General features: G+C 49.4%; 1 protein-coding gene across 1 annotated transcript in view; it reads left to right on the top strand.

Moving 5' to 3' along the window:
• PTPN4 (protein tyrosine phosphatase, non-receptor type 4) overlaps positions 1-11,503 on the top strand; it is an 82,144-nt gene that overhangs the window by 40,196 nt on the left and 30,445 nt on the right. The window contains 4 exon segments of the mRNA XM_018568721.1: positions 6,828-6,962; positions 8,580-8,738; positions 9,210-9,363; positions 11,354-11,437. Of these exon segments, the coding sequence (XP_018424223.1) occupies positions 6,828-6,962; positions 8,580-8,738; positions 9,210-9,363; positions 11,354-11,437 (532 nt within the window).

The raw sequence follows: 11,503 nt of genomic DNA on the forward strand, positions 1-11,503 counted from the left end.
GGCCTATCCCCCTTCAAACCCGCGCTGCTGCCCCCGCCTGTATTGGCGGAGGCAGCGGGGACACAGACCGCTGCTGTCCAGGCCGCCTCTTCCCCCGGTCTGGTCCGTCGGCTTCTCTTCCCCGTTCCGGTCGATCCTCCGCTCCCCCGTTCCGGATGCGGCTCCTCTGCCCCGCCCCCCTGCCTCCTCTTCATCTGCAGGCTGGGAGCCATACCCAGCCTGCTATTGGATATTGTAAAATGCAAAGGCCAATAGCAAGCTGGCCATTGCACCTGCCCACTGCCTGCTGTCAATCAGCATGGGAGGACCTGATAGAGAACTTTCTCCTCCAGGCCCCTCCTCCGCTGATTGATAGCAGACAGTGGGCAGATGCAATTTGAAATATCCAATAGCAGGCTGGCTATTGCTCAGAGCACTTTTTGTTTGGTGTGTCATTTTAAATAAAAAATTGTTTTTTTATTATATTATAATCTTTTGAACAACGGGAACAGACAGCAAAACAAACGTGACCCTTCCCTATGCTATCCAAAACTTAAAAAAAAAATGTTTGGCCGGAGTTGCACTTAAAAAATGTAACTGTTCCGACTTGCATACAAATTCAACTGAAGTACAAACCTCCAGTCCCTATCATGTAACCCGGGGACCCCCTGTAATGCGTTATTCAAGCAATTCTCTAGAATTTCCCATCTCACGATATACTCCTGGAGTAAACCTCTATTGACCTGTTATGACTTCTGGTATTGGGGCTAGTTCACACCAGCCCCGATTTTCTGGCCGGATCGCACTGGATCGCACTGGTGCCACTGAGTTCAATGCACCGGCACGCCCCCTCCCACCCCAAAACAAAGCGAGCCGGCCCAAATGCAATCCAGTGCGTTCCGGCCAGAATCGGAGGCTGCTGTGAACTAGCACTTAGGGTTTCAACGTGTAATGCAGACACACAGATTTAGCCGTTGGGATAAAGAACGTCTTCATTTATCCTAAAATTTAAACCAAGTTTCATAAACAAACATGTGACTTTTCGCAACCAGACGTGCAACTTTATATTAAAAGAAATAAACTTTATTGACTTGAACGCCATTTCTCTTATTACCCGAATATAAAACTTTAACAGTTCTCTGTTATTAGTGAAAGTATCAAGTAAGTTACTCAGCACCACAAAAAGCTTCTGCAGCTAGCACCACCGCAGTCTAAGGCCCCATTCACACTGAGCGATTTATCGCGCGGTATTGCGGATATTTACCGCACGATATCGCTCTCCAATGCAGGGCAATGGGGCTCTTGTCTGTCGCGGGTCGTGCGTCGCTACAGCAGGACCCTTTTTGGAGCAGATTTTGCCGCGATTCTAGTTTGCTCAATGCAACCATTTGCGCGATATCGCGCAAAATGCAAATCGCGCGACAAACGCGCGATTTGCGAATCGCTCAGTGTGAGTGGGGCCTAATAGAAGCCGCCGTACTCCCGGGTTATACTTCTATCTAGAGGACAGATCAATAAATTACTATTCTAATTCTCAAATACCTTCAGAGAAAAATGTCTCAGACCGCAATGTCGTTACTGCGTGGAAGTATAACAACCATTAGTTTTATCAGCTCCTCTCCTTCTCTCAGCATTGACAATAGAGGTAATTATCCCACTAAGAACATTGTTCCTGCCATTAACTATTCTCATTAGGGATACACCAATATATCGGCCGCCGAAACATATCGGCCGAAAGTGGCACGTTTGGCATAATGCCGAAAGTGCCATTTTCTGGCCGATATAGCGGCGCATCCGTGTTTTCTCTCCTCCCCGCTGGGCGCTGCTCTGTGTCCCTGCGGGGAGGAGAGAGACTGTCACAGGTGGCCGAGCGTTGTGAGCGGCCGGCGTCTCTCCTCCCTCACCGCTCAGCCTCCTATCACAGTCCGGCAGAGCGGTGTGTGGGCGGAGACAGCCCACGCTGTCACAGGAGGCTGGCCAGCGGTGCAGGGGAGGAGTCAGCTGTCAGATCGAGCTCTCCTTCCGCACCGCTCGCTCAGCCTCCTGTGACAGCGTGTCAGGATGGAGAGCGGAGTACGAGCGGTCAGAGATCAGTGATCGCTGAGTGTTTGTAAGTGATTGAGGACAGAGTGTGGCTACTATATCCTCAATTATGAATGAATGGGAAGTGATCTACATCCCCTCCTGTCCATTCATGATTGTGGTTATAGTAAACATACTCTGTCCTCGTGTTATGAATGATCAGGAACACTCAGCATAAAGGATTCCTGTTCATTGATAACAGGGGGCTGCAGAATAAGAGATTGACGGCTCTGTGTTCTCAATCTCTTTTTCTATTGTAAAAAAAAAGTCCTATCAGATGTCTATTTAGACCCCTAATATTTCCCCGAAGGCCCTAGAAGTTAAGTAAAATATTTAATTAAAAAAATTAATAAAAAAAATAAAGTTTTTATCAAAAATAAATAAAAATTAAATATTAAAAAAAATTGAAAAATTTTAAATATTTTCGGTTTCGGTCCGACATATTTTTATTTCAGTTTCGTTTTTAGTCTTGAAATTTTCATTTCGGCGCACCTCCTAACTCTCATAGGAACATTATGGATCTCGCTGCACGCTTGCTGGTCCCTTCTTGGTGTGGACGCTCCACGTGGTTTACAAAGCGCCTCGTTCTCGTCGGCATCAAATGTAAAATGCGTCTTCCCTGTGTCCCGGCCGACGTGATGTCTCCTGTGCGGTTTACGGCTGCGCAGCAAGTGCCGTGTTAGCTGGAGTCCCGCCGGGTAGATCAGAACGCTGAATTGTGCACGTCTGCCTACTGCCAGGAAGAGCTCAGGCAACAGGAAGTTGTCATGCAATCCGCCGTCCGATTTTTGTTTCGTTTGAAAAACAGCAAAATGGGGGGAAAAACGAAAAAAAAAAGTATTTTGGCGACAAAATTAACACTCCTGCAGTGAAGGACTGCTGCTCTCTGTGTGGAAACAGCGGTCTCCCTACTGAGGTCCAATATACCCCCTGCTGAGTAGAAAAGCATGCCCCCTGTCCGCATGCTGCAAAGAAGGACTGTTGCTCTCTTTACGGAAACAGCGGTCTCCCTACTGAGGTCCATTACACACCCTGCTGAGTATAAAAGCATGCCCCCTGTCCGCATGCTGCAGAGTTGGACTGTTGCTCTCTTTACGGAAACAGCGGTCTCCCTACTGAGGTCCATTACACACCCTGCTGAGTATAAAAGCATGCCCCCTGTCCGCATGCTGCAGAGTTGGACTGTTGCTCTCTTTACGGAAACAGCGGTCTCCCTACTGAGGTCCATTACACACCCTGCTGAGTATAAAAGCATGCCCCCTGTCCGCATGCTGCAGAGTTGGACTGTTGCTCTCTGTATGGAAGCAGTGGTCTCCCTGCTGAGGTCCAATATACCCCCCCTGCTGAGTAGAAAAGCCTGTCTGCATGCTGCAGAGTAGGACTCGTGTTCTCTGTGTGGAAGCAGTGGTCTCCCTGCTGAGGTCCAATACACCCCCTGCTGAGTAGAAAAGCCTGTCCCCTTATCTGCATGCTGCATAGGGGGACCCTTGCCCTCTCTATGGAAGCGGTGGTCTCCCTGCTGAGGTCCAATACACACCCTGCTGAGTAGAAAAGTTTGTCCCTTGTCTGCATGCTGCAGAGTTGGGCTGTTGCTCTCTGTGCGGAAGCAGTGGTCTCCCTGCTGAGGTCCGGCACCTATCCCTCTCCGATCAGCAACGCTCATGTGCTCTGCAGATTGCACGTCCAACTTGGCAGGAGGTGTTTTCGCATCTCTGCAGGGAGACCACTGCTTCCACACAGCGAGCAAGGGTCCCTCTATGCAGGATGCTGCTAGGGATCAGGCGGATCTGCTCCGGCTGTGGATGCTTTGGGAATAAAATATACTGGAAGACTTTTGCACAGCTCCTGGTTTTAGTACACGTGTAATGTAGGTCGCACATTTAAAATGGAGGTCGGATGGGGAATTGAAGTCCGTCACAGTTACAACACCCGTCCGTCTAAGAGGGTGACAACGCTGCTGTGCTGCATCACTGCAGAAGGAACAGTGTTGTCACCGGCATAATAAACTATGTTGGGGGGCAAAGCAGAAGCTGCTGCGTTGTGCCTTCTGGTGACGGGCGCAGCTCGTGTGTCATTCTCGATACTTCCACTTTAAGGTTCCTGTGCCGCCTTGCGGTTGCCGGCGCTGACGGAGTTAAGTTTGCTGCAAAAGAAAAAAAAAAATTCGTCTTTCAGCTTTTGTGGTGAGCTTCAGAGCTGCACGCCGGGCTCAACAGGAAACTCAGAAAGAAAAGGCACAAGTGGGCGGCGCCCCGGCTTTCTGAACTGTTTATTAGAGTCAGAAAAACCTAATATTAGCGAAAATCGCTGAATGCCGGGGCCCGTCACGGCGCGCGATGGCGGCTCACTTCCTTCCAGCCTGTCAGGTGAGTCTTTCAGGGGGTGCCAAGCGCCTCCTGCCGCGTCACTGCCTCCCGCGCCGGGTTCGGGGGGCTCGTTCACATTGCCAAACACCAATCCATCCTCTGACGAGGAGCTCGGGGGTGTAATTTGTGTCCCGCTTGACGTACGGATGTAACAATTATGCTAATTAGCCGTTTATTCCGTCAAGAAACAAAAGGCCGCGGCTCATTTCTCGCGGGCTGCGGGAAGAAAATGTTACCCCTTCGGGTTTTGATGTTGATAGATCGTGTTTGTGTGAAGCGGGAGGACAATATTTCCGGGGATGCCGGGGGGTTCCCCATAGAATTAGATCTGAAGTTTAATCTGCATATTTGTTGCCTTCTCCTTTCCCCTCCCCCCCATATCAACATGATGATGACATTATAAATAACACTTTTTTTAACCACCACCATCATCACCACCATGACTACTACCACCATCATCACCACCATGACTATTACTACCATTATTACTATCACCATGACTATTACCACCATTATTACTATCACCATGACTATTACCACCATCATCACCACCATGACTATTACCACCATTATTACTATCACCATGACTATTACCACCATCATCACCACCATGACTATTACCACCATTATTACTATCACCACCATCATCACTACCATGACTATTACCACCATCATCACCACCATGACTATTACCACCATTATTACTATCACCACCATCATCACCACCATGACTATTACCACCGCCACCATCATCACCACCACCATCGCCACGATCAGCATGATGATGATGATATTTTAAATAACACTTTTTAACCACCGTTACTACTACCACCATTACTACTACCACCACCATTATCACCATCATCATTATCACCATCATCACCACCACCACCATTACTACCACCACTACCATCATCACCACCACCATTACTACTACCACAACCATTATCATCACCACCATTACTTCCACTACCACCACCATTACTACTACCACCACCACCATTATCACCACCATCATCACCATTACTACTACCACAACCATTATCACCACCATCATCACCATTACTACTACCACAACCATTATCATCACCACCATTACTACTACCACCACCATTATCATCATCATCATCATCACCACCACCATTACTACTACCACCACCATCATCACCATTACTACTACCACCACCACCATTATCACCATCATCATCACCACCACCATTACTACCACCTTCATCATCGCCACCGCCATGATCAACCTGCTGACGATATTTTTAACGCTTTCCTTTTGTCATTGCACACCTTCTTTTAGACCCAGTGACACAATGACTTTCTCAAAAAGGAATGGAGGACTCTGCTCCTTCCTCTATAACTCTCCTCTCCTTTTTGAGAAAGTCATTGAACGAAACATGTCAAAGGAAAACCTGCCTTCATCTCTCTTAGCTGAGTGCTGCTAACGCTCAAAAGCTCGATTTTTTTCGTTGTTTCCGTAAGTGCATTTGAGTTCTTTTATGAAACATCCAGCGCATGTTATTGGGGATGCCAGTCGGAGGTCATCGGAGCTCCCGAGCTCAGGAGATTTCCAGTATAATAAGAAGCATTGGCGGAGGTCGGACTATGAACATGGAGGAGGCTGGGATGATGACTAAATATTTCCTTCTTGAGGGACACAAAGTCTTGGCTGTCGGGACATTCCGCTTTCCACTCACAAGTCTCTGTTCCTCGTTGCCGTCGCCTCTCCTAGGGGGGTATCTGAGCCGGCGGCCTTATTGCCCTTTCCTCTCCAACCTGCATGCCTGTTCTGGTCTGCGTCTCTGTTATATTGGGGGGCAGCCAGGCAGTTGGCTTTTTCAGCTGACGGGTGTTCCTCTTTATATCTGGATTACGGAGCTCAGCGTGTACTGTGAGTTCATGAAATCTCTGCGCCATGATAAAAAGTTTAGAAAGCGTAAAAGTTTTGTGTGGGTGGGAGGGACTCTGGCCACAAACTCGCGCTTTGTGATAACCCGATAACGGCGCGTGGTTAGTGCTTACACCGGGGAAAACCGGGGACTGTTCTAGTTACTTCGCTTCCTCTGCAGTCCTCGTGTCTTAGATAACTCGGTGACCATCATAGAGAGCGCCAAGGTGACATAGTGGCCTGCTCCCCGGATTCTAGGTTGGAGCTGTCTCTGTCCTGCTCCCCGGATTCTAGGTTGGAGCTGTCTCTGTCCTGCTCCCCGGATTCTAGGTTGGAGATGTCTCTGTCCTGCTATATATGACTGGCTCAGTGTTCTCTGTACAGCACCGCGGTAAAGGTCAGAGCTATATAAATGTGTGACTGCGGTGGAATTTGTGTGAATAGTTTATTGTTTTTAAGGAATAAAACGTTTTATTGTAACAATTTGTTTCCTTTGCCGGCAGATCTCCCAGTAAGCCTCTGACACGGAAACTGGTCAGCGATATGGACTGGGAAGTGACGAGCAGAAATTCTCTGTCTACCGACAGACTGGAGACTCAGAGCCTCCCCTCCAGGTCTCCGCCGGGGACACCCAATCCGTGAGTGCGCACACACACATACACCGGGGTGGACGTAGATCTGCATTACATTTACACATCGCTCCTTCTATTGGAAGCTCCGAGATGTTTCCTTAGATTGAAGATTTGCTGGGCGTTGTATTTGCATATACAGTGCCGATGTTCTATCGAAAGCTCCAACTCGTCGAAAGCTCCAACTACCTTAGTGCCGGGTACATGCAAGTTGGAGATTTCGGCGCTAGACTGAGATTTCGGAGCTTCTGTACAGCTGCATTTTAACAATATTCAGCAGGTGGCAAACTCGACGAGTATTCTAAAAACGCTCTGCGCGCATGCGCACCGCGACTGTACAGAGCTCCAGCCTTTCTGAGCACCGGAAGTGAGGTCGTTGGAGATCTCGATGAGTTGGAGCTTTCGATAGAACACCGGGACACATGTTCAGCCGTGTATTGTGCATCCCAATGGGAAACAGTTCCATTACCGTTTTCATTGCCTGGGGAAGTGTGACGTTGGGTACATACGGGAGGAATTTTGGCTGATTCGGCAGGAATCGGCTGACGTTCCATCCTAGGTGTCCCTCTCCCCTCCACAGAAGTGGATAGTTAGATTGACATTTGAAGAAGGGGCATGCTGGAAAGCCAATGAGCTGTAAGCACTATTCTGGTATTCTGATGACAGCGTCAGACCACTACAGAGAGGCCGCTGCTTTCGCACAGAGCACAAGCAGTCCTTAGCTGCTGATTGCTGGCAGGGGGCGGGCTGATTTAGGAGAGCTGGTGCTGTTCTAATAAACAAAGGATCAGAAGGAGTTTGAGCACTCACCTTTCACTGCACCCTAAATGTGTGTATATTCATTTCACACGGAGACTTCCATTGGGTTTTTAAGAGGGATGCACCGGTACCGAGTACTCATACTCGCACACATGCTCTCGATACTTATCCCGATAACGAAACTTTCTGTATCAGGAAGCCGGGCGGCGAGTCATTACACCCTTCCCCCGCTTCCGGATTGGCCGGCGCCATGCTCCTTCGTCACCAGGAAGCATGGATCTGGCTTCCTAGCCAATCAGGAAGCCGAGGCTGCGGGTATTGACTCGCCTGATTTCCCCCCCCCCTGGTTTTCTGATTGGTCTGGAAGCTGGCCAATCAGGAAGCTGGGCGGTGCCTACTCTACTGTGCAAGGCCAAATACACCTATTAAAAGGGAGCTAAGGCCAAACCTTTTTTTTTGGTGTTATTTCTCTTCTGGGTCACAGGAATATATTTCACTAATGTCCTCCTGTGCCCCAAACTCAGCATATAGCGGTCTATTACCCGCTATATGCTCCTGGTGCAGTATTGTTGGGATCCACCCCGTTGCTTGATTGACAGCTGGCTCTGCCTCTCTAGAGCCAGCTGTGACCGTCCCCTCCCGCGTCTGTCCCTCTAATGAGTGCTGGAGGAGCAGAGAGGGGAGAATCCCTTCGGGGAGCGGTCACTGCTCTCTGTAGGGAGAGGATTAGGAACTGAGCGATGAGCGGTTTGTGATCGCTCAGCCCTTGGCTCTAGCTGTGGGGATGAACGCATGTCTCTGAATGTACTCTGCATCTGTGTATTACATGCGACGCCCAACGCTAACCTCGCTGTTCTCTGCCCTCAGCCGAAATTCGACATTCAATCATGAGGGGACCCGTCTGCGCCCGTCCTCTGTAGGGCACCTGGTAGATCATGTGGTCCACGCGTCTCCTGGGAAAGTCTTCGCAAACCACAGATCTCCGTCCTCTACTCAGGCCAACAGCATAATCCTGGACTCTCCCCAGTAAGTGCCACTTACCTGAGATCTCTTCCCTCCTGTACAGGCGGAGCTGACAAGGCGCTTCTCTTATTCCCTTCATTTTGGTCTGGGCGGGTGTCAGTCTGGAGGAGTGGGCGTGTCTAGGCAGAAGACCGCCCTCGGTGACACCTACATGTTTGGAAAAAAATTAATGAAAGGGGCAGGGGTCAAGGAGAGTTAGGCTGGGAGGAAGGGACTAGATGAAGATGGCTGTTCTCCAGCCAGGAAATGAGGCGGGATCTATCTAACTTGCTGCAGCTTCTAATGCACATTGTGAGAAGCTCCCAGCGTGCAGTGACATCAGAGGAAGAGGGGAGGAGCCAGCACAACTGTGCAAGACTGAAGGGAAGGACGGAGGTCAGATAGAAGACTGAAGGGAAGGACGGAACTTGTATCTGAGTTCTCTGCGGGTGACATTTTCGGCAGAATTCAGAGTTCCGTTTCTTCCCGTCACAGATCACCAGACACGTCTCTGGAGGCTCCTCCCCCCGCGCTGCCACCGAAACAATCCAAGAAGAACAGTCTGAGCCAAATCTACCAATCGCAGCCGGAGCTGGAGAACCACGTCGGCGAGAACTACGACCCTCTGTGGTCCCCGGAGAAGAGCACGGTCAGCTCCCAACTTCTCGTTTCGTTTCCCTGCTGTGATTTCCTCTCCTCTCCCCACATCCCGCTGCAACTTCCCCATTCCGAGTCCAGAGGAAGTTCAGCCGGCCCCATGCAAAGCAGAACGGTGCTAAATATAGCGGAATACCTGAGAGCCGGGGAGAGGAGAGGAATCGTAACCAACTCTGACTGCAGAATTCCATGAGAACTCCCATGTCACACCGGAGGGCAGAGTATATCAGGAGAGGAGAGTTATAGAGGAAGGAGCAGAGAATTCCAGGAGAGGAGAGTTATAGAGGAAGGAGCAGAGAATTCCAGGAGAGGAGAGTTATAGAGGAAGGAGCAGAGAATTCCAGGAGAGGAGAGTTATAGAGGAAGGAGCAGAGAATTCCAGGAGAGGAGAGTTATAGAGGAAGGAGCAGAGAATTCCAGGAGAGGAGAGTTATAGAGGAAGGAGCAGAGAATTCCAGGAGAGGAGAGTTATAGAGGAAGGAGCAGAGAATTCCAGGAGAGGAGAGTTATAGAGGAAGGAGCAGAGAATTCCAGGAGAGGAGAGTTATAGAGGAAGGAGCAGAGAATTCCAGGAGAGGAGAGTTATAGAGGAAGGAGCAGAGAATTCCAGGAGAGGAGAGTTATAGAGGAAGGAGCAGAGAATTCCAGGAGAGGAGAGTTATAGAGGAAGGAGCAGAGAATTCCAGGAGAGGAGAGTTATAGAGGAAGGAGCAGAGAATTCCAGGAGAGGAGAGTTATAGAGGAAGGAGCAGAGAATTCCAGGAGAGGAGAGTTATAGAGGAAGGAGCAGAGAATTCCAGGAGAGGAGAGTTATAGAGGAAGGAGCAGAGAATTCCAGGAGAGGAGAGTTATAGAGGAAGGAGCAGAGAATTCCAGGAGAGGAGAGTTATAGAGGAAGGAGCAGAGAATTCCAGGAGAGGAGAGTTATAGAGGAAGGAGCAGAGAATTCCAGGAGAGGAGAGTTATAGAGGAAGGAGCAGAGAATTCCAGGAGAGGAGAGTTATAGAGGAAGGAGCAGAGAATTCCAGGAGAGGAGAGTTATAGAGGAAGGAGCAGAGAATTCCAGGAGAGGAGAGTTATAGAGGAAGGAGCAGAGAATTCCAGGAGAGGAGAGTTATAGAGGAAGGAGCAGAGAATTCCAGGAGAGGAGAGTTATAGAGGAAGGAGCAGAGAATTCCAGGAGAGGAGAGTTATAGAGGAAGGAGCAGAGAATTCCAGGAGAGGAGAGTTATAGAGGAAGGAGCAGAGAATTCCAGGAGAGGAGAGTTATAGAGGAAGGAGCAGAGAATTCCAGGAGAGGAGAGTTATAGAGGAAGGAGCAGAGAATTCCAGGAGAGGAGAGTTATAGAGGAAGGAGCAGAGAATTCCAGGAGAGGAGAGTTATAGAGGAAGGAGCAGAGAATTCCAGGAGAGGAGAGTTATAGAGGAAGGAGCAGAGAATTCCAGGAGAGGAGAGTTATAGAGGAAGGAGCAGAGAATTCCAGGAGAGGAGAGTTATAGAGGAAGGAGCAGAGAATTCCAGGAGAGGAGAGTTATAGAGGAAGGAGCAGAGAATTCCAGGAGAGGAGAGTTATAGAGGAAGGAGCAGAGAATTCCAGGAGAGGAGAGTTATAGAGGAAGGAGCAGAGAATTCCAGGAGAGGAGAGTTATAGAGGAAGGAGCAGAGAATTCCAGGAGAGGAGAGTTATAGAGGAAGGAGCAGAGAATTCCAGGAGAGGAGAGTTATAGAGGAAGGAGCAGAGAATTCCAGGAGAGGAGAGTTATAGAGGAAGGAGCAGAGAATTCCAGGAGAGGAGAGTTATAGAGGAAGGAGCAGAGTATATCAGGAGAGGAGAGTTATAGAGGAAGGAGCAGAGTTTGCAGTCTTTATAGAGGGGGGAGGGGATCTGTCTGGTACAATGGGGGGTACCCGGCTGTCTGATAACGGGGGGCACGTTCGCTCAGGATCACACATTGATACCCCCCTTGTATGTGTCTTGTAGCCCAATGGTCTCGTCCCCCATGACAATCTTGTGCTGATTAGAATGCGGCCAGATGACAGCGGACGCTTCGGGTTCAACGTAAAGGTAAAAACAAACGTCTGTTTTCTGGGCCTGTGTTGCAGTGGAGTGCAGTGCACGTCCGCCATCCTC

The sequence above is a fragment of the Nanorana parkeri genome, unplaced genomic scaffold, assembly GCF_000935625.1.
Source record: "Nanorana parkeri isolate BGI_ZX_2015 unplaced genomic scaffold, ASM93562v1 scaffold1233, whole genome shotgun sequence".
In the NCBI taxonomy this organism is placed as follows: Eukaryota; Metazoa; Chordata; class Amphibia; order Anura; family Dicroglossidae; genus Nanorana; species Nanorana parkeri.